We start from the raw sequence: 27,680 nt of genomic DNA on the forward strand, positions 1-27,680 counted from the left end.
ATAATAGTAAGGGATTTCAATAACCCACAAACATCACTGGATAGATCCTCAAGAAATAAAATTAATAAAGAAATAGCCGAGCCTTACCAGGCGGTGGCGGAGTGGATAGAGCATCGGACTGGGATGTGGAAGAACCAGGTTCAAGACCCCGAGGTCGCCAGCTTGAGTGTGGGCTTATCTGGTTTGAGCAAAGCTCACAAGCTTGGATCCAAGGTCTCTGGCTCGAGCAAGGGGTTACTCAGTCTGCTGAAGGCCCACAGGCAAGGCACATATGAGAAAGCAATCAATGAACAACTAAGGTGTCACAACAAAAAACTAGTGATTGATGCTTCTCATCTCTCTCCATTCCCATCTGTCTGTCCTTCTCTCTCTCTCTCTCTGTCTCTAAAAAAAAAGGAACAGCCAACTTAAGGGACACACTAGATCAACTGGATTTAATAGATATCTTCAGAACCTTAAACCCTAAAGCAGCAGAATACAAATTCTTTTCAAGTGCTCACGGTACATTCTTTAGGATAGACCACATATTAGGGCATTAAACAAGTCTCAACAAATTTAAGAAGATTGAATTCATATCAAGCATCTTCTCTGACCACAATGGCATGAAACTAGAAGTCAATTACAATAGAAAAACTGAAAAACATGCAAACACTTGGAAACTAAACAGCATATTATTAAATAACAAATGGGTCAACAATGAGATTAAGGAAAATCAAAAATTTTCTTGAAACAAATGAAAATGAGCAAACAATTCAAAATCTATGGGACACAGCAAAAGCAGTCCTGAGTGGGAAGTACATAGCATTACAGGCATACCTCAAGAAGGTAGAAAAATCTCAAACAATTTAACCCTGTAATTAAAAGAAATAAAAAAACAGCAAGTAAAGCCCGGAGGAAGTAGAAGAAAGGAAATAGTAAAGATCAGAGCAAAAATAAATGACATGGAGACTAAAAAATATATAGAGGATCAATGAAACCAAAAGCTGGTTCTTTGAAAAGGTAAACAAGATCGATGAACCCTTAGCCAGACTCACCAACAAAAAAAAAGAGAGGACTCAAATAAATAAAATTAGAAATGAGAGTGAAGTAGCAACTGACACAGCAGAAATACAAAGGATTGTAAGAAAATACTATAAAGAACTGTACGCCAAAGAAAATACTATAAAGAACTGAATTTATTTTGGGGAGGCAAAACTGATACAATATTCGCAAATCAACCAATGTGATTCATTAAAAAAACAAAAGGAAGGAGAAAAACCACATGATAATATCAATAGATGCAGAAAAAGCATTTGATAAAATCCAGCACTCATTTATGATAAAAACTCTCAGCAGAGTGGGAATACAGGGAACATACCTCAATATGATAAAAGCCATCTATGACAGACCCACAGCCAACATTATACTCAATGGACTAAAGTTAAAAGCAATGCCCTTAAGATCAGGAACAAAGCAGGGGTGCCCCCTTTCACCACTCTTATTCAACATAGTTCTGGAAGTCCTAGCCACAGCAACCAGATAAGAAGAAGAAATAAAAGGTAGCCAAATTGGAAAAGAAGCACTATCATTATTTGCTGTTGACTTGATACTGTACATAGAAAACCCTAAAGTCTCAGTCAAAAAACTACTGGACCTGATAAATGAATTCAGCAAGGTGACAGGATATAAAATTAATATTCAGAAATCAGAGGCATTTTTATACACCAACAATGAACTGTCTGAAAGAGAAATTAAGAAAACAATCCCCTTCACTATTGCAACAACAACAAAAAAATAAAGTACCTAAGAGTAAATTTAACCAAGGAGGTTAAAGACTTGTACTCAGAAAATTATAAAACATTGATAAAAGAAATCAAGGAAAATACAAACAAATGGAAGCATATGCCATATTCATGGTTAGGAAGAACAAACATCATTAAAATCTCCATATTACCCAAAGCAATTTATAAATTTAATGCAATTCCTATTAAAACACCAATGACATACTTCAAAGATATAGAACAAATATTCCAAAAATTCATAAAGAGCCAAAATAGAACACAAATAGCCTTAGCAATGTTGAAAAGGAAGAATAAAGTGGGTGGTATTACATTTCCTGATATCAAGTTATACTACAAGGCCATTGTATTCAAAACAGCTTGGTACTGGCATAAGAACAGGCATGTATATCAATGAAACAGAACAGAGAACCCAGAAATAAACCCGCACCTTTATAGACAATTGATATTTGACAAAGGTGGTGATAGCATACAATGGAATAAAGACAGTCTCTTTAACAAATGGTGTAGGGCCTGACCAGGTGGTGGCACAGTGAATAGAGCACCAAACTAGGATGTGGAAGACCCAGGTTTGAGACCCCGAGGTTGCCAGCTTGAGTGTGAGATAATCTGGTTTGAGCAAAAGCTCACCAGGTTGGACCCAAGGGCACTGGCTTGAGCAAGAAATTACTCGGTCTGCTGAAGGCCTGCGATCAAGGCACATATGAGAAAGCAATCAGTGAACAACTAAGGTGTCACAACGAAAAACTAATGATTGATGCTTCTCATCTCTCTCCATTCCTGTCTATCCCTATCTATCCCTCTCTCTGTCTCTGTAAAAAGAAAAAAAGAAAAAAACCCCAAATGGTGTTGGGAAAATTGGACAGCTACCTGCAAAAAAATTAAACTAGACCACCAACTTACACCATTCACAAAAGTAAACTCAAAATGGATAAAAGATTTAAATGTAAGTCGTGAAACCATAAACATCCTAGACGAAAGCATAGGCAATAAGCTCTCTGACATCACTCACAGCAATATATTGAAATATTTGCTGATTTATCTCCATGGGCAAGTGAAATAAAGGACAGGATGAACAAATGGGACTATATCAAACTAAAAAATGGGCAAAATAAATGAACAGACACTTCTACAAAGAAGGCATAGGTCAATAGGCAGATGAAAAAATGGTCAACATCACTAATCATTAGAGAAATGCAAATTAAAACCACAGGCCCTGGCCAGTTGGCTCAGCCGTAGAGCGTCGGCCTGGCGTGCTGGGGACCTGGGTTCGATTCCCGGCCAGGGCACATAGGAAAAGCGCCCATTTGCTTCTCCACCCCCCCTCCTTCCTCTCTGTCTCTCTCTTCCCCTCCCGCAGCCAAGGCTCCATTGGAGCAAAGATGGCCCGGGCACTGGGGATGGCTCCTTGGCCTCTGCCCCAGGCACTAGAGTGGCTCAGGTCGCGGCAGAGTGATGCCCCGGAGGGGCAGAGCATTGCCCCCTGGTGGGCAGAGCGCCGCCCCTGGTGGGCATGCCGGGTGGATCCCGGTCGGGCGCATGCGGGAGTCTGTCTGACTGTCTCTCCCCATTTCCAGCTTCAGAAAAATACAAAAAAAAAAACCCACAATGGGATATCACCTCACACCAGTCAGAATGGCTCTCATTAACAAAACAACACATAGTAAGTGCTGGCAAGAATGTGGAGAAAAGGGAACCCTCCTGCATTGCTGGTGGGAATGCAGACTGGTGCAGCCATTGTGGAAAACAGTATGGAGATTCCTCAAAAAATTAAAAATGGAACTGCTTTTTGACCCAACTATCCCACTTTTAGGAACATATTCCAAGAACACCACATCACTGATTCAAAAGGAGAAATGCACCGTCATGTTTATGGCAGCATTGTGTACAATAGCCAAGATCTGGAAACAGCCCAAGTGTCCATCAGTGGACGAGTGGATTAAAAAGCAATGGTACATACACACAATGGAATACTATGGGGCCACGAAAAAGAAGGAAATCTTACTTTTTGCGACAACATGGATGGACCTGGAAACTATTATGTTAAGTGAAATAAGCCAGGCAGAGAAAGAAAAATACCATATGACCTCACTCATTTGAGGAATTCAATGAACAATATGAACTGAGAAATGGAATAGAGACAGAGGCAGGATCAAAGGGTCCAGAGGGCAGGCGGACAGGGGAAAGGAGATGGTAGGAAGGGATGAAAGCAGAAAAGTGTTGTGGGGAGGAGGGCAAGGGGGATGTGGTGGGGAACAAGGGGGTGGGGGGAGGTATTCAGGTGGACACAGGAATCTATGTAAACCCAATAAATTAAAATAAAATATAATTTAAAAAACCATCTAAGCTGCAAGGATAAAAACAAATTCAAAGTGAAAGGTTGGAAAACAATTCTCCAAGCCAACAATATCCAGAGAAAAGCAGGTGTAGCCATACTCATATCTAATAATGCTGACTACAAGACAGCAAAGGTAATTGTTGTCTTACCTTTGCTGAGACAAATTGGTCATTTCATAATGATAAAGGGGACATTGAATCAAGAAGATATAACACTTCTTAATATATATGTACCAACCAAGGAGCACCAAAATATATAGGGCATCTACTAACTGACCTAAAAATAGAAAACCGACAAAAATACAATTATACTTGGAGATCTCAATACACCGCGGATGGCTCTAGATTGTTCATCCAAACAGAAAATCAATAAAGAAATATTGGCCTTAAACGAAACACTAGAACAATTGGATATGATAGACATCTACAGGACATTTCATCCAAAATGCCAGGGTATACATTTTTTTTCAGTATACATGAAATATTCTCAAGAATTGACCATATGTTGGGCCACAAAACTAACATCAACAAATTCAGAAAGATTGAAATTATACCAAGCATAATATTCTCTGACCACAAAGCTTTGAAACTAGAATTCAACTTCAAAAAAGAAGTAAACCCACAAAACTGTGAAAATTAAACAACATACTTCTAAAAAATAAGTGGGTCAGAGAAGAAATAAAAGCAAAGATCAAAAGATATATACAGACAAACAAAAATGACAATACAATATATTAGAATCTCTGGGATGCAGCAAAAGCAGTAATAAGAGGGAAGTTCATATCACTACAGGCTTATATGAACAAACAAGAGAAAGCCCAAGTAAACAATTTAACATCACATTTTAAGGAACTAGAAAAATAAGAACAAAAGCTACTCAAAACCAGCAGAAGAAAGGAAATAATAAAAATTAGAGAAATAAATGAAATAGAGAACAGAAAAAGTATAGAAAAAATAATACAACAAAGATCTGGTTCTTTGAAAAGATCAACAAAATTGACAAACTCTTGGCAAGACTCACTAAGGAAAAAAGAGAAAGGACTCATATAAACAAAATCCAAAATGAAAGAGGAGAAATCACCACAGATATCATAGATATACAAAGGATTATCATAGAATACTATGAAAAACAATATGCCACCAAATTCAACAATCTAGAAGAAATGGATAAATTCATAGAACAATACAATCTTCGTAGACTGAGTCACAAAGAAATAGCCTAAACAGACCCATAAGCATGGAGGAAATAGAAGGAACTATCAAAAACCTCCCAAAAAATAAAAGCTCAGGGCCAGATGGCTATACTAGTGAATTCTATCAAACATTCAAAGAAGACTTGATTCCTATTCTACTCAAAGTCTTCCAAAAAATTGAAGAAGAAGCGATACTTCCAAACATATTTTATGAGGCGAACATAATGGTCATACCAAAACCTGGCAAGGTCAACACAAAAAAGAAAACTACAGACCAATATCTCTAATGAATACAGATGCTAAAATTCTAAACAAAATACTAGTAAATCAAATACAACAACAGATTAAAAAAATAATTCATCATGATTAAGTGGGATTCATCCTGGAATCACAAGGATGGCTCAACATACCTAAAACAGTTAACATAATACACCATATCAACAAAACAAAGAACAAAACCATAATATCCTATCAATAGAAGCAGAAAAGGCATTCGATAAAATACATCAGTTTATGTTTAAAACACTCAACAAAATGGGTATATAAGGAAAATATCTCAACATAATAAAGGCCACTTATGACAAACCATCAGCTAACATCATATTAAATGGCAAAAAACAGAAAACTTTTTCTCTAAAATCAGGAACAAGACAAGGCTGCCCACTCTCTTCACTCTTATTCAATGTAGTGCTGGAAGTTCTAGCCAGAGCAATCAGACAAGAGAAAGAAATAAAAGGCATTCATAGTGGGAAAGAAGAAGTAAAAGTTTCACTTTTTGCAGATGATATGATCCGGTACATTGAAGACCCCAAAGACTCCACAAAAAGACTATTAGAAACAATAAACCAGTACAATAACGTCGCACGATAAAAAATTAATATACAGAAGTCTACTGCCTTCTTATATGCCAACAGTGAAACTTCAGAAAATGAACTAAAAAAAAAAAATAATTTCTTTTACAGTTGCAATCAAAAAAATAAAATACCTAGGAATAAACATAACAAAGAATGTAAAGGACCTATATAATGAAAACTACAATGCATTGTTAAGGGAAATAAAAAAAGATACAGTGAAATGGAAAAATATTCCTTGTTCTTGGATAGGAAAAATAAATATAGTTAAAATTACCATATTACCCAAAGCAATATACAAATTTAATGCAATTTCCATCAAATTTCAATGTCAGTTTTTAAAGAAATGGAACAAGAAATCATCAGGTTTATATGGAACTATAAAAAACCCTGAATAGCCAAAGCAATCCTAAGGAAAAAGAACGAAGCTGGGCATTACAATACCTGACTTCAAATTATGTTATAGAGCCACAATAACTAAAACAGCATGGTTGGCAGAAAAATAGACACTCAGACCAATGGAACAGAATAGAGAGTCCAGAAATAAAACCACATATATATGGTCAAATCATCTTTGATAAGGGAACCAAAAACACACAATGGAGAAAAGAAATCCTCTTCAATAAATGGTGCTGGGAAAACTGGAGAGCCAAGTGCGAAAGAATAAAACTCGACTACAGTTTGTCTCCTTGTATCAAAATTAATTCAAAATGGATCAAAGACCAAAATATAAGATCTGAAACAATAAATTACATAGAAGAAAACATAGGTACTATACTCATGGACCTTGGCCATAAAGAATATTTTATGAATTTGACTCCAAAGGCAAGGGAAGTGAAGGAAAAGATAAATGAATGGGACTACATCAGACTAAGAAGTTTTTGCACAGCAAAAGAAACTGACAACAAAACAAACAGACAGCCAACTAAATGGGAGATGATATATTTTCAAACATCAGCTCAGATAAGGGCCTAATATCCAAAATATACAAAGAACTCACAAAACTCAACAACAAACAAGCAAACAATTCAATAAAAAATGGGAAGAGGACATGAACAGACACTTCTCCCAGGAATAAATACAAATTGCCAATAGATATATGAAAAGATGCTCATCTTCACTAGCTATTAGAGAAATGCAAATCAAAACTACAATGAGATACCACCTCACACCTGTTAGATTAGCTATTATCAAGAAGACAGGTAATAACAAGTGTTGGAGAGGCTGTGGAGAAAAAGGAACCCTCATTCACTGTTGGTGGGAATGTAAAATAGTACAACCATTATGGAAGATAGTACAGTGGTTCTTCAAAAAATTAATAGAACTACCATGTGATCCAGCAATCCCTCTACTGGGAATATACCCTCAAAACTCAAAAACATTGGTATGTAAAGACACACTCAGCCCCATGTTCATTGCAGCATTGTTCATGGTGGCCAAGACATGGAAACAACCAAAAAGCCCTTCAATAGAGGATTGGATAAAGAAAATGTGGTACATATATACAATGGAATACTACTCAGCCATAAGAAATGATGACATAGGGTCATTTACGACAACATGGATGGACCTTGATATCATTATACTGGTTAAATAAGTAAATCAGAAAAAACTAAGAACTGTATGATTCCATACATAGGTGGGACACAAAATTGAGACTCATGGACATAGATTAGAGTGCAGTTGTTACCAGGGGGAGGGGAAGGGATGAGAGGGAAGGGGTGGGGAGGAGGTAGGGGCATAAAGAAAACCAAATAAAAAGGGATGGAGGGCAATTTGACTTTGGGTGATGGGTATACAACCTAATCAAATGTCAAAATGACCTGGAGATGTTTTCTCTGAATCTATGTACTCTAATTGAGCAATGTCACACCATTAAAATTAATTGTCTAAATAAAATTTTTTTTAAAAAGAATAAATATTGCATCTTATAAAAATTTTTTATGTCTATTGACATAGATACATATTGATTATGTGGATTTTTTCCAAACTTGTTAATATAGTGTATTTCTTTGATTGGTTTTAAAATGGTAAATCAACCCCATATTCTTAGGATAAACTCCACTTGGTCATGAGGCATTGCCCTTTTAATATGATGTATTTACTTGCTAAAATATTGTTTAGATTTTTTGTATCTTTTCATGATGCATAACATAGATGTATTTTGCATTTATGTTTAATTTATAATTTCCTCTCTTTCTCTTACTCTTGCTTTCGCTGTTGTTCTTGTCTGGTTTTGCTATCAGAATAATGCTGGCCCCATAGAATGAATTAAAAGGTGTTCTCTTATATTCAAATTTTTGGAAGTGTTAGTGTAGAATTAGTAATAATAATTCTTATTTAATACTAATCCTTGAATGTTTGGTAGAATTTACTAGTGAAGCAACCTGAACATTGAATTTTCTTTATAGTAAGAATTTTAACTACAATTTCAATTTCTTCAATGGATATGAGTCTATATCATATTAGCTATTTCTTCTTGAATAAGTTTTGGAAATTTATGCATTTTTTATTATCTTATATTTTATTTATTTTTTTAAGTGAGAAGAGGGTAGATAGTGAGACAGACTCCCACTTGCACCCCGACTGGGATCCACCTGGCAACCCCCATCTGGGGCTGACACTTAAACCAATTGAGCCACTGGCTGTAGGAGGGGAAGAAGGAAAGAAGGGGGAGAGGAGGAGAAGCAGATAGCCACTTCTCATGTGTGCCTTAACTAGGGATCAAACCTGGAACATCTACACCCCGGACCCATGCTCTACCACTGAGCCAACTGTCCAGGGCTGGAAATTTATATCTTTTAAGAAATTTTTCCATTTCATGTAAGTTGTTAAATTTAGTATAAAAGTATTCATAATATTGCCTAACTATCCTTTTATGATCTGTAGAATCTATAATATTGTCTCTCTCTAATTTCTGATATTGGTAGTTTTTTCCCTTTTTTAAAGGAGAATTTTTACTACTTTTATGTTCAGAAAACTCAACAGTGTACATGTATCCCAGGAGAGTGGTCAGTTATTTAGCCTTTGCCTTTTCCAGCTAGGAAGTATGAGTTACCAACTTTGGACTCAAGACATTTCCTCCCCAGTGGCAGCAGATTACATTATATCTGCCATTGTAATTGATCCAGATAGCTTGCATCAGCTTAGCCAGAGCTCTTTTGTCTTTCAACTTAATGTGTGTGAAGGCAATGGTGGTACAGATCTTTCTGTTGATGAGACACCTCAGCCTGGCTTTCCGCTTGAAAAGCAGTAGGAAAACCCCACCTATGGCACTAGGCGGGCAGAAGGACAAGCAGCTCAATGGGATCCACATCATGTGAGATCGCTACCAGCTGAGACTTCTTCTTTGCCAACGTGGGGACATTGTTAATCCCTGCTAGGACAGGTGGCCTCTTGGTAGGGACATCCCCTTTGCCAGCAGCTTTTATTCCTCAGCCCGTCAACAATTTCTGCGTCTTCTCTTGCTGTGTCTCTCATTTGTACTGGTGGGCCAGCTTAAGCAGTTGAGACTTGGTCTGTTTGGCAGACCAAGGTCTAGGTGAACATGGTTAATCGCAGGAAGCTCTTTCACACACATAGAGAGAATAGTCCTTTGCCTCTGCGGACAAATGTAGCTGAGCCATTTGACAAAGTGAGTGAGGTCTCTTAATGCCAGATTCTTGGGCCTTTTCTCAAACAGGGTATTTACTATCTTCTTTTCCTCCTGCTTCATGACAGCAAGGGCTGGTGTCACCTTTCCCCCCTTAACTGTCTTTCCTTTTGGCATCTTGGACAGCAGGAGGGGAGACCCTTTTTTCTTTTTATTGATCAGTCTCGCTAGAACATTTTTAATTTTACAGATCTCGGAGAACCAACTGTTGATTTTACTGCTTTTCTTTATTGTTTTTGTTTTCTATTTCACTGATTTTCACCTTAGTTTTCAGTATTTTTCTTCCATTTAGTTTGCTCTACTTGTTCTAGGTTTTTGTTTCCTTGTTTTTTATTTGTTCTAGTTTTGAAGAATTTTCACAAATTTTTTCTAATACTGCAATTTTTTGGTATTGATTTGTTTTTTCCCTGAGTACTGCTTTGGTGGCATCCCACAAATTCTGATGTGTTTTCATTTTATTTGAGTTGAGTGTCAATTAGATTCATTATGACACATGGCTTCCAAACTTCCCTGGGTATCATCTCCATCCCAGTTAAACCTAAAGGAGAAAGAACACAGAGAAAGATGCTTGGGAGCTTTTTATGACATCACATCCACTCCAATTCCATTGGTTAGAGCTCAGTCACATGGCTTCACCTAATGGTATGGGAGGCTGGAACATGTAGTCTAGCTTTTTGCCTGGGAAGAAAAAGAAAATGTATTTGGACAAACAGTCAGCAATCTCTATTTTCTGGAAGACCTTGTATAAGATAAGAAATACTTGAATCATGGGTATACAGTAGAAATTATAAAGTTATTTGGGCCTGCTTTTTACTTTGGGGTTAATTTTGTAAATGCTGATTCAATTTAATGGATACATGTTCATTTAGGTTTTCTATTACTTCTTGAGTCACTTTTTGTAAGTCATTTTTTAGGTATATATAACTTAGTATAATTTTTAAAACAGCATAAATTTGTTGAAAGAATTTTCTTATTCTAATCTTTGCTAAAACTGTATAGTCATTCTTCATTTTTAATATTGTTTACTTATGCCATCTTTTACATTTGATTAATCTTAGTAGAGATTTGTCATCTTATTTGTCTTTACCAAAATCTTAATTTGTTAATTTAAAAATCTTAATTTTGTTAATTTATGTTCTTTATTTTTTTCCTTTACATTATTTGGGCTTATTTTGCTGGTCCTTTTCAACTTGTAATTTGAATGCTAAGCTCATTATTTTTCATATTCCTTTCCTAATATATGCATGTAATATATGTATATATGCCATACATTTCCCTTGAATTTGGCTCCAGCTTTGTTACTGCATTTACATAGAGTGCTTTCATTATTGGTTCATTTTATGTATTTCCATTGATTTCTGCTTTAACGCATGAGTTATTTGCAGTGTAATTTTTTTTTTTTTCATTTTTCTGAAGCTGGAAACAGGGAGAGACAGTCAGACAGACTCCCGCATGCGCCCGACCGGGATCCACCTGGCACGCCCACCATGGGGCGACGCTCTGCCCACCAGGGGGCGATGCTCTGCCCATCCTGGGCGTCGCCATGTTGTGACCAGAGCCACTCTAGCGCCTGAGGCAGAGGCCACAGAGCCATCCCCAGCGCCCCGGCCATCTTTGCTCCAGTGGAGCCCTGGCTGCGGGAGAGGAAGAGAGAGACAGAGAGGAAAGTGCGGCGGAGGGGTGGAAAAGCAAATGGGCGCTTCTCCTATGTGCCCTGGCCGGGAATCGAACCCGGGTCCTCCGCACGCTAGGCCGACGCTCTACCGCTGAGCCAACCAGCCAGGGCTTATTTGCAGTGTAATTTTAAATTTCCACAAGTATGGGAACTTTAGAGTATATATTAGGTTATTGTTTTCAAAATTAATTACGTTATTTTCAGACAATGTGGTATGTGTAATAATGATCCCTTTCTTTTTGTTTTTTTATTTGTTTGTTTTTTGTTTGTTTTTGGTTTTTTATTCAGCAAGAGGAGGGGAGGCAGAGATAGATTCTCACATGTGTCCGGACTGGTATCCAACCGGCAAGCCCACTAGGGAGCAATGCTCTGCCCATCTGGGGCATTGCTCCATTGCTCAGCAACTGAGCTCTTCTTAGTGCCCGAGGCAGAGGCCACGGAGCCATCCTTAGTGCTCAGGGCCAACTTGCTCCAATTGAGCCATGGCTGCAGGAGGGGAAGAGAGAGAGATACGGGGGGGAGGAGGGAGAAACAGATGATTGCTTCTCCCGTGTGCCCTGACCAGGAATCAGACCCAGGATATTCACACACCAGGCCTATGCTCTACCACTGAGCCAATTGGCCAGGGTCAGTAATGATTCTGTAAAATGTCTTTATTCTTGCTTTATAGCCTTATATATACATGCTAAGTTTGATATGTCTTCTCCTTTATTATGTTCTTAATTCCTTGCAACATTATCTTGTTTATTCCTCATTCTAATTCTATGAGATAGATAGTATGATTCCCATAAGTACGTTAAAATCCAATCAACATAGTAATTAACTTTTCCAAGTTTACACATCGACTAAGTCTGGTATTCATCCAAAGCAGACACCTACTAGAAACAATCAGTATGGTCAAGTTTTTATATTGGTTGCATATGAGCCCTGCCTATATTTCACTGCAGTCTTTTAAACATCGGGGCAAGGACTCATTCTTATTTAAATAGATTTTTATCCTTGCTGCCTTGATCAGTATCTCACACATATTTGGTGTTGAATAGATGTTTGTTGAATTGGAGTAAACCTGAAACTGAAATCTGGAAAAACCCTAAGAGTATAATAAATAGGTAACTTGTGAATACTCAAAAATAAAACATGATTTGTATTTCTGGTATAATTGCAAAAAATAATCTGAAAACACTCATGGTACAGATATGCAGTAATTCTGGATAAGATATAAATACAAATATATGTGTATATATGTAACATTTAGATCTATCTCTATTTATTTGTAATTTTTATATATCTATATCCTTCATACATCCTTTACCATACCTAACTAGGTATAGATAAAGGATATATCTTTATTTCCACATATATATATATATGTTAAAGGATATATGGGCAAGACTTACAAAGGTAATAAAGGTATAGACAGAGAATAGGGAGATATAGCGTTGAATTTAGTTTACTAATGCTAAGACAAGAGAGAGAGAATGGTCAATAATAGTGACCTTTTGATTTTGTGTCACTTAAGTTATTTAATGACCTTGGAAATAGAAGTTGTGAAAAGTAGAAAATTTCATTTTAAGAAGTTTAGCTGTAAATGGTAAGAAAAGGATCAATTAAGCTGGAGAGTGGTGTGGGTAAAGAGAGAGGGTTTTGCTTTTTGTTTTTTGCTTTCTTTATTTTAAGAAAGAAGAGTCATGACCCGATTTAAGACAATCTATTTAGCTAGCTCTCTCTTATTCATTCTGTAAGATTTAGCTCAGGTGTTACCATTAGGAGATTGTTCCTGCACTGGTCAAATTGTTTCTGTTGTCTTAACACTGTCAAGAGGTCATTATCATAGAACTTAGAATATTTTAATAAATATATCAGTTTAAATGTCCTGTCTTTTCCAGATTATAAACTCTATGATTATGAGTTATCTTTGTCTAACCAATTCTTGGCAAGGGTTCAACAACAGAAAGTTCTCAAACAATGTTTTACTAAACTGTGGAGCCTTTTTTAAATCTTTCTCCTATCTCTTAATACCTCTTTCTGTGTCTATATTTTGTATTTATTTCTTCCCTTATAATACTTTTTAATTACAATTATTCTTTTTTACATAACTAAACAACATGCTTGTATTATTCATGTTTGTAATGCTGACATCTAGCACAGTGCCTATCATTCACTCATTGACTGTTTAATTATTTCTTGAGTAACCAGTCATTAATTTAAACTCTGAGAATATCCATAGTGAAAAAAAGGACTTATCTTCTTATAAAGGAAAAGAAACAACAGACAATAAACCAATAAGTAAAGAAGATTATTTATCATGGTAATCAATAAAAACAAAGAAACAGGGTGATATGGTAGAATGACTGTTGAAAGTGAAGAGTCATTGCTTTAGATAGGATACTTAAGGGCAGAGTCGAGAAAGTAAAAATACTACTTTTGTATATAATGTTTCTTTATAATATATATTAGCTAAATCTTCGAAGTGAGAGGAGATCTTAATGATCTCAGAGTCAAGGCTTTTCATTTTACAGATGATTTAGAGTGAAAGGTGACTTTTGGAAGGTATAGAGTAATTTATCTTTCTCTTGGTAAAGTGGTTTGGAAACTTTCAGATTCTTTATACCTCATTGGAATTCCCCTGAGATGTAAATGACTCATTTAAATCAGGGACAGGAAAGGTGTACTAATCAAACCTATTTTCTTCCCTAATGAAGAATTTTAAAAAATAATATGAAAAGAAGGACTAAGATCTTCAGGAGAAAACTGAGTGGGCTATAAACACAATAATAACCATAGAGATGCTACAAGGAGATCTATAGTATCTAAGTAAAGGAGTCAGGAATTACAGATGAAGCTTCAAAAATTTTTTTCCTAACAGTTCTAATATACTCATGGTGGAAAATTCAAATATACAGAAAAGTCTGGAGTGCAAAATTATAACCATAAGCTCTTACCCCAGGAATAACTAATGTTGATTATTTTCCTTATACATGTTTCTTTTTCTCTTTTTATCAATTGAGATCATATGATTTTCATATTTTTTAATTATTTGAGAAAATAAGAATGAAAATAAAAACGGAAGGACAAATAATAAAAAACATTCGTGTTTCCTACTAAATAAATATTTTTGGTCATATAAACTTCATATCTTTAATTTTCTAAAGAAATGAAACATTGTAGTGTTAAGTTTATGTTTTGTTTATAGACTCATTCTCCTCATTTCTTCTCCAAACACAACTTGTATGCATTTGGTACCCAATTTCCTATTTAATATCTTAACACTACCTTATGTAATATCGTTTGAAATATTATACCATTTAAATTTACCTAGAGATTAAAGATACATGCATAAAATAATCTTTTATAATTTATTTGTATAGATGTTTATAATCACTTAACCAATGTTCTGGCTGCTGGTACTGTTACTTTGGGGATTGGTTTCTTTGCTTTGGCATCAGCTTTGTGGTTCCTGATTTGCAAACGAAGGTAAGTTTTATCAGAATATTTTACTTAAAAAAAAAATTATGAAGACTTTTTCTAATGGTATAAAATCAAAATAACTAAAATAGTATTGGTTCTGTAATTTGAGGTTTGTTTATAGACCCTTCGATTGGGAGGAAAAGCTCTACATGTTTAAAATAGCCTGAAAAGCCTGACCTGTGATGGCTCTGTGGATGAAGTGTTGACCTGAAATGCTGAGGTCCCAGGTTGGAATCCCTGGGCTTGCCTGGTTAAGGCACATACAGGAAGCAACTACTATGAGTAGATGCTTCCTGCTTCACTCACTCCACTCTTTCTCACTCTATCTGTTTCTCCCCTCTCTCCAAAAATCAATCAATCAATCAATAAAATAGCTTGAAAAGAGACATCCTAGTAGCATCATTGCTCAAATAGTATAATAGCTATCTTCATGCATTAAGAAATATGAGATCGCCCTGGCCGGTTGGCTCAGCGGTAGAGCGTCGGCCTGGCGTGTGGGGGACCCGGGTTCAATTCCTGGCCAGGGCACATAGGAGAAGCGCCCATTTGCTTCTCCACCTCTCTTCCCCTCCCGCAACCAAGGCTCCATTGGAGCAAAGATGGCCCGGGCACTGGGGATGGCTCCTTGGCCTCTGCCCCAGGCGCTAGAGTGGCTCTGGTCGCGGCAGAGCGACGCCCCGGAGGGGCTGAGCATCGCCCCCTGGTGGGCAGAGCGTCGCCCCATGGTGGGCGTGCCGGGTGGATCCCGGTTGGGCGCATGCAGGAGTCTGTCTGACTGTCTCTCCCTGTTTCCAGCTTCAGAAAAAAAAAAAAAAAAAAAAAAAAAAAAATGAGATCTAGCCTGACCTGTGGTGGTGCAGTGGATAAAGTGTTGACCTGGAAATGCTGAGGTCACCAGTTCGAAACCCTGGGCTTGCCTGGTCAAGGCACATATGGGAATTGATGCTTCCAGCTCCTCCCCCCCTTCTGTCTCTCCTCTCCCCTCTGTCTCTTCCTCTCCTCTCCAAAATGAATAAATAGAAATAAAAAAAAAAAAAAAAAAACAAAAAAAAAAGAAAGAAAAGAAATATGAGATCTATTGTATTCTGTAGAAGATATACATTTGATATATAAGGTTAGAAATTTAAACTTTTTTTTTTCATTACTAATAGAAGTTAAAAACATATCTGATAGGAGGACTCCCTTTCTTCAGGAGATACTTAAGAAAAGAGCTGTAGTCTTTTGCCAGACACCTCAGCTCCTTTGAACCCTCAAATTTGGTGGGTTTTATTTTAATTTATTGAGTGGCATTAGTTAATAAAATTATATAGGTTTCAGGTGTACAATTTTAAATACACCATTTGTATATTGCATTGTGTGTTTACCATCCCAAGTCAAGTGGCCTTCCATCAACGTTTATTCCCCCTTACCCTCTTTGCCCTCCCCCCACTACCCTTTCCCTTTGGTAATCACCGTACTGTTGTCTGTGTCTATATGTTGTTGGGTTTTTTTTGTTGCTTAATCCCTTCAACTTTTTCTCCCATTCCACTCAACATTCCTCCCCTCTGACAGCTGTCAGTCTGTTCTCTGTATCTATAAGTCTGTTTCTATTTTGTTTGTTAGTTTATTTTATTTTATTTATTAGATTCCACATATATGTGATATCATATTGTACTTGTCTTTCTCTGACCGGCTTATTTCACTTAGCATAATATTCTCTAAGTTCATCTATGCTGTCATAAAGGGTAAGATTTCCTTCTTTTTTTTATGACCAAATAGTATTCCATTGTGTAAATGTACCACAGATTTTTTATCCACTCATCCACTGATGGGCAAGTGGGCTGTTTCCAAATCTTGACTATTATAAATAATGCTGCAGTGAACATAGGGATGCACAAATTCTTTTAAATTAGTGTTCTGGATTTTTTCAGATAAATTCTCAGAAGAGGAATTGGTGGGTCATAAGGCAGTACCATTTTTAATTTTTTGAGGTAACTCCATACTACTTTCTGTAGTGGCTGCACCAATCTACATTCCACCAAACAGTGCATGAGGGTTCCCTTTTCTCCACATCCTCACCAGCCCTTGTTGTTTGTTGATTTAATGACAGCCATTCTGACAGGTGTGAGCTGATATCTCATTGTAGTTTTAATTTGCATTTCTCTGATGATTAGTGATGTTGAGCATCTTTTTATATGTTTATTGGTCTTCTGTATGTCCTCTTTGGAGAAATGTCTAATAAAGTGTACTACCCATATTTAAATTGGGTTCCTTGTTTTTCTGGTGTTCAGTTGTTTGAGTTCTGTATAAATTTTGAATATTAACCCCTTATCAGATTAATCATAGATGAATATGTTCTCTCAGTAGATTCTTTTTGTTTTGTTGATAGTTTCCTTTGTTCTGCAAAGTTTTTTAGTTTCTTATACTCCCATTTGCTTATTTTTGTATTGTTTTACTTGTCCAAGGAGCTAAATATATATAAATTCATCATAAGAAATGTCTGAGATTTTACTGCCTCTAGTTTCTTCTAGGATTTGTATGGTTTTGAAGCTAACATTTAAGTCTTTAATCCATTTTGACTTTATTTTTGTATATGGTGTGAAAAGGTGGTCTACTTTTATTTTACTTTTTGCATGTCTGTTCAATTTTCCCAGCACCATTCATTAAATAAACTATCTTTACCCATTGTATGTTCTTGCCTCCTTTGTCAAGTATTAATTGACCATAAAGGGATGAGTTTATTTCTTTGCTCTCTGATCTATGTCTGTTTTTATGCCAGTACCATGCTATTTTGATTACCATGATCTTGTAGTATAGTTTGATATTGGGTAGCATGATTCCTCCAACTTTGTTCTTTTTTCTCAAGATTGCTGTGGCTATTCAGGGTCTTTTGTGATTTCCTATAAATTTTTAAAATATTTGTTCTAGTTCTGTGAAATACACCATTGATGTCTTGATAAGAGTGGTGTTGAATCTATATATCTATAGATTGCTTTGGATAATATCGATATTTAATTATGTTAATTATTTTTATCTATGAACACAATATATGCTTCCACTTATTTGTATCTTCTTCAGTTTCTTTCTTTAATGTCTTATAATTTTCCAGGTACAGGTCTTTTACATCCTTAGTTAAATTTATTCCTAGGTTTTGGTTTTTCTTTTTTAAGCTATTGTGAATGGGGTTGTTTTCTTAGTTTCCTTTCTGATAGTTCACTATTGGTGTACAAAAATGCAACTGATTTCTGGATATTTATTTTGTATTCTGCTACTTTACTGAACTTATCAGTTCTAGTAGATTAGTGGCAGAATTTTTAGGGTTCACTATATACAGTATCATGTCATCTGCAAATAATGACAATTTTACTTCTCTCTTTCCAATTTGGATGCCTTTTATTTCTTCTTGTTTGATGGCTGTGGCTAGGACTTCCAGTACTATGTTAAATAAGAGTGGTGAAAACAGGACCTGGCCAGGTGGCTCAGTGGATAAAGCATCATCATTCTAGTGCACTGAGGAGGTGGGTTTAATTCTTGGTCAGGGCACATAAAAGAATCAGTCAATGAGTATTACAACTAAATGGAACAACTAAGTAAAACAACAAGTTGATACCTCTCTCTCTCTCTCTCTCTGCCCCCCTTCCTCTTTCTCAAATCAATGGAAAAAAAGTGGTGAAAGCTGAAATCCCTGTTTTGTTCTCAATCTTAAAGGAAACCTTGTAGTTTTTGCTCAATGAGTATGATATTAGCTGTCAGTTTGTCATATATGGCCTTTATTACAGTGAGGTATGTTCCCTCTATTGCCTCTTTGTTGAGAGTTTTCATCATAAATGGGAGCTGAATTTTATCAAGTGCTTTTATTGCATCTATTGCTATGATTATGTTGTTTTTATCCTTCATTTTGTTTATGTAATGTATAATGTTTATTGAGTTGCAGATGTTGTACCAACTTTACGTCCCTGGAATAAATCCCAGTTGATCATGGTATATGATGTTCATGTATTGCTGGATTCAATTTGCTAATATTCTGTTGAGGATTTTAGCATCTATGTTCATCAGGGATATTGGCCTGATTTCTGGTTTTTGTAGTGTCTTTGTCAGGTTTTGGAATTAGGATAATTCTGGCCTCATAAAATGAGCTTGGGAGTCTTCCCTCCTCTTGAATTTTTTGGAATAGTTTGAGAAGGATAGGGGTTAGTTCTTCTCTGACTGTTTGATAAAATTCATCTGTGAAGTTCTCTAGTCCATGATTTTTGTTTGTTGAGAGTTTTTTTATGACTGCTTCACTTTCATTAGTTGTAATTGGTCTAGTCAGGTTTTCTGATTCTTACTGATTCGTTTATGGAAGATTGTATGTTTTTTAGGAATTTATCTATTTTGTCTAGAGATTGTCCAATTTATTGGCATATAGTTGTTTGTAACATTTTCTTACAATCTTTTGTTGTTCTTTGCTGTAAGCTATTATTTCTCCTCTTTGATTTTTTATTTTATGTATTTGAATCCTCTCTCTTTTTTACTTAATAAGTCTGGTTCAAGGTTTGCCAATCTTATTTATCTTTTCAAAAAACCAGCTCTTGGTTTCATAATCTTTTGTACTGTTTTTTAGACTATTTTGTTTATTGCTGCTCTAATCTTTATTATTTCCTTTCTCCTCCTCACTTTGGGCTTTGTTTATTTTATTTTTCTATTATCTTTGAGTGTAAAGTTAGATTGTTTTTTTAAGATTTTTCTTATTTTTTGAGATAGGTCTGTAATGTTATGAATTTCCCTCTTTAGATGGCTTTCACTGTGTCCCATAGATTTGGCTTGTTGTGTTCTCATGCTCATTTGTTTCAAGGTATCTTCTGATTTCTTCCTTGATCATTGTTAACCCATTCATTGTTTACTAACACGTTATTTAGCCTCCATGTGTTTGTGTGTTTTTAATTTTTCTGCTTGTGATTTGTTTCTAGTTTCATACCATCATGGTCAGAGAAGATGTACAATATGATTTTTTTTTTTTTTAAGTGAGAGGAGGGCAGATAGTGAGACAAACTTCTGCATGTGCCTTTACAGGAATCTACCTGGCAATCCCTGTCTGGGGTGATTCTCAAATCAACCGAGCTATTTTTAGCACCTGAGGCTGCTGTGCTCAGACTAACCAAACTAGCCCCAATGCTGGGGGCTGAGCCTCAAACTAATCAAGCCACTGGCTGTGGGAGGGGAAGAGGGAGAGAATGGGAAGAAAGAGAGAGAGAGAAGCAGATGATCACTTCTCTTGTGTGCCCTGACTGAGAATCGAACCCAGGACGTCCATACACCAGGCCAACACTCTATCCACTGAGCCATATTGACCAGGACCAATATGATTTCAATCTCTTAAATTTATTGAGATCACAAGACTAGACTTTTGTTTATTTTTTTATTTTTTATTTTTTACAGAGACAGAGAGTGAGTCAGAGAGAGGGATAGACAGGGACAGACAGACAGGAATGGAGAGAGATGAGAAGCATCAATCATTAGTTTTTCGTGGCACATTGTGACACCTTAGTTGTTCATTGATTGCTTTCTTTTTTTAAAAACTAATTACCTGATTTTATTTTATTATTTTAATTTATTTATTCATTTTTTTTAGAGAGGAGAGAGAGAGACAGAGAGAGAAAAGGGGGGAGGAGCTGGAAGCATCAACTCCCATATGTGCCTTGACCAGGCAAGCCCAGGGTTTCGAACCGGCGACCTCAGCATTTCCAGGTCGACGCTTTATCCACTGCGCCACCACAGGTCAGGCTTTGATTGCTTTCTCATATGTGCCTTGACCACAGGCCTTCAGCAGACTGAGTAACCCCTTGCTGGAGTCAGCAACCTTGGGTTCAAGCTGGTGGGCTTTTTGCTCTAACCAGATGAGCCCGCGCTCAAGCTGGCGACCTCAGGATCTCGAACCTGGGTCCTCCACATCCCAGTCCGATGCTCTATACACTGTGCCACTGCCTGGTCAGGCCACAAGACTAGACTTTTAAGAATCATTTCTATAGTTCATTAAATTTATTGAGACTCGTTTTGTGTCCTCATATGTGGTTTATCCTAGAATATGTTCCATGTGCACTGAAAAGAATATATATTCTGTGCTTTGGGGTGAAACGTTCTGAAGATATCAACTAAATCCATTTGACCTAGTGTGTCATTTAAAGCTACAGTTTCTTAGTTGATTTTCTGTCTGGACTATCTGTCTATTCATGTCAATGGGGTGTTAAAATCCCCTACTAAGACTGTATTACTGTCAATTTCTCCTTTTGTGTCCATTAAGGTTTGCTTTATATATTTAGGTGCTCCTATGGTAGGTGCATAAGTGTGTACATGTGTTATATCCTCTTGTTGGAATGCTCCCTTTATCATTATGTAGTGTCCTTTTTTATCTCTTATTATAGTCTTTGTTTTAAAGTCTATTTTGTTGGATATAAGTATTGCTAACCCAGCTTTTTAAAAAAATATCTTTTAAATATCATTTTCCATCTCTTTTAGTCTGTGTATATCTTTTGTTCTGAGGTGGGTCTTGTGTACATAGAATATTTATGGGTCTTGTTCTTTTATTCATTCAACTACCCAATGTCTTCTGATTGGAGCATTTAAGCCATTTTTTGTTTTTGTTTTTTGTGACAGAGACAGAGAGAGAGGAACAGATAGGGACAGACAGACAGGAAGGGAGAGAGATGAGAAGCATCAATTCTTTGTTGTGGCACCTTAGTTGTTCATTGATTGTTTACTCATGTGTACATTTATCTGGGAGCTACAGCTGAGCAAGTGATCCTTTGCTCAAGCCAGTGTCCTTGGGCTCAAGCAGGCGACCTTTGGGCTCAAGCCAGTGACCATGGGGTCATATCTGTGATCCCTTGCTCAAGCCAGTGTCCCCACGCTCAAACTGGTGAGCCTATACTCAAGCCAGATGAGCCCATGTTCAAGCCGGTGACCTCGGAGTTTCGAACCTGGGTTCTCTGCATCCCAGTCTGATGCTCTATCCACTGCGCCACCACCTTGGTCAGGCTAAGCCATTTGAATTTAAAGTGATTAAAAAAATAATTGTAATAAAATAAAGTGATTATTAACAGGTACGTATTTCTTGCCATTTTATTACTTTAATTATGTTACTCTTCTTTTTCTTTTTGTTCTGTTCTTGTTCTTATTCTTCTACTTTTTCTTCAAGAAAGCACATTAAAACTTCTTATATCAACCAATGACAGCATGAATAAGTGGAACAACAAATTAGTATTTCTGTCTCTATCTCTGTCTCTCGCCATTCTTCTCTTTCTAAGTAAATAAAATTTAAATAATTCTTCTTGTAATACTGGCTTGACGGTAAGAAACTCCTCTAGCTTTTTCTTGTCTGGGAAGCTCTTTAATTCTTCTTCAATTATAAATGTTAGTCTTTCTGGGTAAAGTAGTTTTGGTTGAAGGTTGTTCCTTTTCATCATTTTGAATATGTCATGCCAATCTGGATAGCTTGAAATGTTTCCAATGAGAAATCAGCTGTCTTTTTTATGGAGGCATTATTGTAAGTAAGTAACTGTCTTTTTCTTGCTGCTTTTAAGATTCTCTCTTTAACATTTGCCATTTTAATTATGATGCACCTTGGTATGGGCCTCTTTTGGTTCATATTGTTTGGGACTCTGTGTAGTTCCTGGACTTGTTTGCCTTTTTCCTTCACCAAGTTAAAGATATTTTCAGTTATTTATTCAAATAGGTTTTTGAGCCTGACCAAGCAGTGGTGCAGTGGATAAAGCATCGAGCAGGGACACTGAGGACCCAGGTTCAAAACCTGGAGGTCACCAGCATGAGCACAGGCTCATCTGGCTTGACCATGGGCTCAACAGCTTGAGCGCAGGGTCACTGACTTGAACATGGATCATAGACATGACCCCAAAGTCACTGGCTTGAGCCCAAAAGTTACTAACTTGGAGCCCTGGCTTAGAGCCCAAGGTCGCTGGCTTGAGCCCATGTTTGCTGGCTTGCACAAGGGGTCACTGGCTCACTGGAGCCCTCATGCCCACCCCAGTCAAGGCACTTATGAGAAAGCAATCAATGAACAACTGAAAGTTCCGCTACAAGTTGATGCTTCTCATCTCTGTCCCTTCTTGTCCATCTGTCCCTGTTTGTCTGTCTCTCTCTCTTTCATTAAATATAAATAGGTTCTCAATTCCAAGCTCTCCCTCTTCTCCTTCTGGTACTCCTATGATGTGGATGTTGTTACACTTAATGTTGTCCCAAAGGTCCCTTCAACTGTCCTTATTTTTTAAAAATTATTTTTCTTTTTGCTGTTCTGATTGGGTATTTTATGCTATCTTGTCTTCCAAATTGCTGATTTAGTCCTCTGCTTTATCCAAGCTACTGTTTATTCCTTCAGTGTATTCCTCATTTCAAATATTGTATTCTTTATTTCTGACTGGTTCTTTTTTATGGTTTTTATGTCCTTTTTCATGCTGTTGTAGTTCTAAGTTTCTTGAACATCCTTATATCCACTTTTTAAACTATATCTGATAAAGTACTTGCCTCCATTTTATATATTTAATTCTTTTTCTGGAGATTTCTCCTGTTCTATTATTTGGGGCTTGTGTCTTTGTCTCCCCATTTTGGCTGCTTCTTTGTGTTTGTTTTTGTGTATTAAATAGATCTGCTATGACTTCCAGTCTTTGTGGAGTGACTTTATGTAGCAGGTGTTCTGTGAGACATAGTGGCACAGTCTTCCTGATCACCCGAGCTGGGTGCTCTATGAATATCTCTTGTGTGGGTTATGTGGGCCCTCCTGTTGTAATTGATACTTGATTGGCCCATTCATGTGTTGGGTCAATCCTTAGGCTGGCTGTTGTGAGGGTCAGTCTTGACCACAGTGTACAAGTTGCTGTGCATGTGCAGACCATTAAAGCAGAATTCACCTCTGCAGAGTCTGGTGCCTACTGAGATCCCCATTTGGATATGCTACTTGTGAAACTAATTGAATCATGCACTGAGGTTTTCTGAAGCTGGTATTTGCTTCTGGTATTGTTGGTTCTGGGGTCTCTTGGGAAAGACTCTGGTGAAGATGCTGCCTTTGACTAGCCCTAGGCAACCTGTTTGGAGCTACAAAGTGTTCCTCACTTTGTGGTTGCCTCTTCTGGGCCTGGGTGTGCATGGGAAAGACCAAGCTCCATTCCAAGGGTGATCAGCAAAAGTTCCAAGGCTCCTTAAGATTCACCTCCGCCTGCCTCTATCTGCCAACTGTCTATTAGGCTTAGTCACTGAAAGAGCCTCTGCTAGTATTCAAGTTGCTTGAAATAGGTTCTCAATGAGTCACCAAATCAATACAGGTTTAAACTTGTGTTAATGTAGATCTGAGGCCACTCAGCACAAGTCCCAGGGTGTATCAAGTCAAGCTGCCTCCTGCTGGGTGCACAAACATATATATTTGTGATGGGGTGGGGTCTCAGAGAATCATCAGCATGAGGCCAGCAGAATTTACTAGGCCCAAGAGACCAAGAGTTGGCCACGTGCAGGAAGGGTTCTGCACTAGTTAGGCATATAAAGGAAAAACATCCTGTTATAGAGCCAGAACACTCAGTCTGTCCCAGATTTTTCCCAGACCTCTGTGGGGTGGAGCCATTAGGAATTGGGAGGGTGGGGGCAGTAGGGGCCCAGAGATTGGGGCTAACAGGTATCCCATGAAGGAAAGGTGCCAGTCCGATTCACAGTATAATGGAGAGAATGGGTCCTGCCCCGAATCAGTTACTGACACACAACTCAATCATTGACATTCCCCAAGTCTGCCCAGACCTCTGCACCCTGACCCAGGCAGATGACTCCTCAGCAGGGCACAAGCGTTGCAGGGTGGGGTGCCAGGGAGTCCAGAGTGTGAGGCTATTGCATTCCACCAGACTGATGCCGCATGCAGGGGAGTGCTCCACACAAGAAAGATGGTGTTTGCAGTGTGGGAGAAAAATTCAGCTCAGTAATCCTGGCAGCTATCTCTTTAGCTCTCTCCCCAGAGTCACAAACTCCAGTCTCTCCCCATACAACTCTAGTTTGCTCTGCCCTCCCTCCACCAGAGCCCAAGATGAGTGGCTGCAAATGAGATTTTGTGCATTGGTCTTTTAAGAGGGTACCTGTATCTCTAGCAACTTCTGTCTCTCTGATGGACAGAATCCCCAATGATTTTCACAGCCAGATGATATGTGGGTGCTCTTCCTGGCTTTGGTGCTCTCATCTGGGGAGCCCAGCTTGGGATTGAGACTCCACACTTCTCAGAGGGTACCTTTGCAGATAAAATATCTCTCCATCCTTAGAAGTGGAATCAGCCCTTTCCGTTTCGTGCCCCTTCCTTCTAGTCTCAGTGTGGCTTCTTCTGTAAATCCTTGGTTATTAGACTTCTCTTCAGCTAGGCTCCAGTTGGTTATTGAGGTGGAATGTCCTCTATTTTAATTGTAATTCCAGTTTGGTCCTGGGAAGAGGTAAGTGTAACATCTACCTACTATGCCACCATCTTGGATTCTCTTTAAAATGTGGTGTTTTTAATTATTTAATCAGTTTTGTATTTTCCTTGTCTTATTTTTAAAAATATAAATTATAACCTGATCTCCCCACACACTCTTCCAGTGTTTCCCATATCAACAAATGAATACTTACTATCTATCCATTTAGAAACTAGAAATTATTCACTCATACATTATTTCAACAAATATTTATTAGGTGCCTGCCATTGTTCTGTGAACAAGGCAGACAAGGTTTCTGTCTCATAGACTTGCAGTGACACTGAGAGGAGATAGATAATAAACAAGGAGATATCTTTTCAGGTGGGCAGTATTTAATCTGAGAGCTAGTGAAAAGGAGACATACATGAGAAGACCCTGTGGAAGAGTTTTCAAAGCTAAAAAGATGGCAAGTTCAAACATCCCAAGTGTGAATGATGTCGGTATTGTTCAGTAAACAGAAAGGCCAGTGTAAATGGACTGTATCAAGATGAAAATGGGCCCTGGCCAGTTGGCTCAGCAGTAGAGTGTTGGCCCTGCATGTGGAAGTCCCGTGTTCAATTCCCAGCCTGGGCACACAGGAGAAGCACCCATCTGCTTCTCCATCCTTCCCCCTCTCCTTTCTCTCTATCTCTCTCTTCCCCTCCTGCAGTAAAGGCTCCATTGGAGCAAAGTTGGCCTGGGTGCTGAGGATGGCTCCATGGCTTCTGCCTCAGGCACTAGAAAGGCTCCGGTTGCTACGGAGCAAAGCCCCAGATGGGCAGAGCATCGCCCCCTAGTGGGCATGCCGGGTGGATCCCAGTCAGGCACAGGTGGAAATCTGCCTCCCTGCTTCTCACTTCAGAAAAAATATTTTTAAAAAAGAAAGAAGAAAATGATGAGATTGAACAGTAAATAAGGGCCACATCACACAGGATTTTGTAGGCTAGAACAGAAATTTTCAACCCTTTTCATCTCATGACACACATGAACTAAGGACTAAAATTCTGCAGCACGCACACAAAATATATATTTTTTGCTGATATGACAAAAAACTTAGGTATAATTTTGATTCATTTACATGGAACTATTATTGTGTTATTGTCATTTTTTGTGTGTATGACAGAGACAGAGAGAGGAACAGATAGGGACAGACAGAAAGGGAGAGAGATGAAAAGCATCAATTCTTTGTTGTGGCACTTTAGTTGTTCATTGATTGCTCTCTCATATGTGCCTTGACCTGGAGGCTACAGCAGACCAAGTGACCCCTTGCTCAAGCCAGTGACCTTGGGCTCAAGCTGGTGAGCCTTATTCAAACCAGATGAGCCCGTGCTCAAACTGGCGACCTCAGGGTTTTGAACCTGGGTCCTCTGTGTCCCAGTCCGATGTTCTATCCACTGCGCCACCACCTGGTCAGGTGGTTATGGTCATTTTTTTTGACAGCCTAAAAGAGAAGAGGTCAATGCCCCTGATTAAATAGTCAGGTATTGCATGTTTTAAAAAATCATTATGGTACACCAGTTAAAAATTGCTGGTCTAGGATATGGCATTTTTATTTTAATATTTGTGCTATTAAGATTTAAGCAAGGGAATCACACTTTATCATTATAATAATAATTAACATTAAGTGCTTACTACATACTAAGGGCTTTATATATATATATATCTCATTTAGACTTCATAATAGATCCATGAAGTAGCAGTAATATTATACTTATTTTAAAGGTAATAATGTCACCTATAGATTAATTGTTTTTATTAACACTTCTTAAAACTTGAGATATAATTCACATACAAAAATGTGCATAGTTTTTAAATGTATTATGATGAATTTCAACAAACACATTCCCATGTAACCACAATCCCAGTCAGATTAGAACTTTTCCATCATCCTGTAAAGCTCCTTTATATTCCTTTCCAGTAAATATTCTCTACCTCTTATCCAAAGGCAATCATTATTCTGACTTTTATTATCATGGATTAATTTTGCCTATTCTTGAATGTCATATAAATGGGATCATATGGACTTTCTGTCTTTTTCCGCTTAACATATATATATATATATATATATATTTGTATTTTTCTGAAGCTGGAAACGGGGAGAGACAGTCAGACTGACTCCCGCATGCGCCCGACCGGGATCCACCTGGCACGCCCACCAGGGGGCGATGCTCTGCCCACCAGGGGGCGATGCTCTGCCCCTCCGGGGCGTCGCTCTGTTGCGACCAGAGCCACTCCAGCGCCTGGGGCAGAGGCCAAGGAGCCATCCCCAGCACCCAGGCCATCTTTGCTCCAATAGAGC

At 37.8% G+C, this 27,680-nt stretch overlaps 1 protein-coding gene and 1 pseudogene across 1 annotated transcript in view; one reads left to right on the plus strand and one right to left on the minus strand.

Annotated features, from left to right (window-relative positions):
* Positions 1-9,175: 9,175 nt before the first annotated feature.
* LOC136397671 (large ribosomal subunit protein eL8-like) lies at positions 9,176-9,928 on the minus strand (annotated as a pseudogene).
* A 2,940-nt stretch (positions 9,929-12,868) lies between these two features.
* C3H1orf185 (chromosome 3 C1orf185 homolog) overlaps positions 12,869-27,680 on the plus strand; it is a 35,943-nt gene continuing 21,131 nt past the window's right edge. Inside the window, exons 1-2 of the mRNA XM_066372656.1 lie at positions 12,869-12,887; positions 14,855-14,960. Coding sequence (XP_066228753.1) covers positions 12,869-12,887; positions 14,855-14,960 — 125 coding nt within the window. The remainder of the gene's footprint in view (positions 12,888-14,854; positions 14,961-27,680) is intronic.

Source organism: Saccopteryx leptura, chromosome 3 (assembly GCF_036850995.1).
Source record: "Saccopteryx leptura isolate mSacLep1 chromosome 3, mSacLep1_pri_phased_curated, whole genome shotgun sequence".
Classification (NCBI taxonomy): domain Eukaryota; kingdom Metazoa; phylum Chordata; class Mammalia; order Chiroptera; family Emballonuridae; genus Saccopteryx; species Saccopteryx leptura.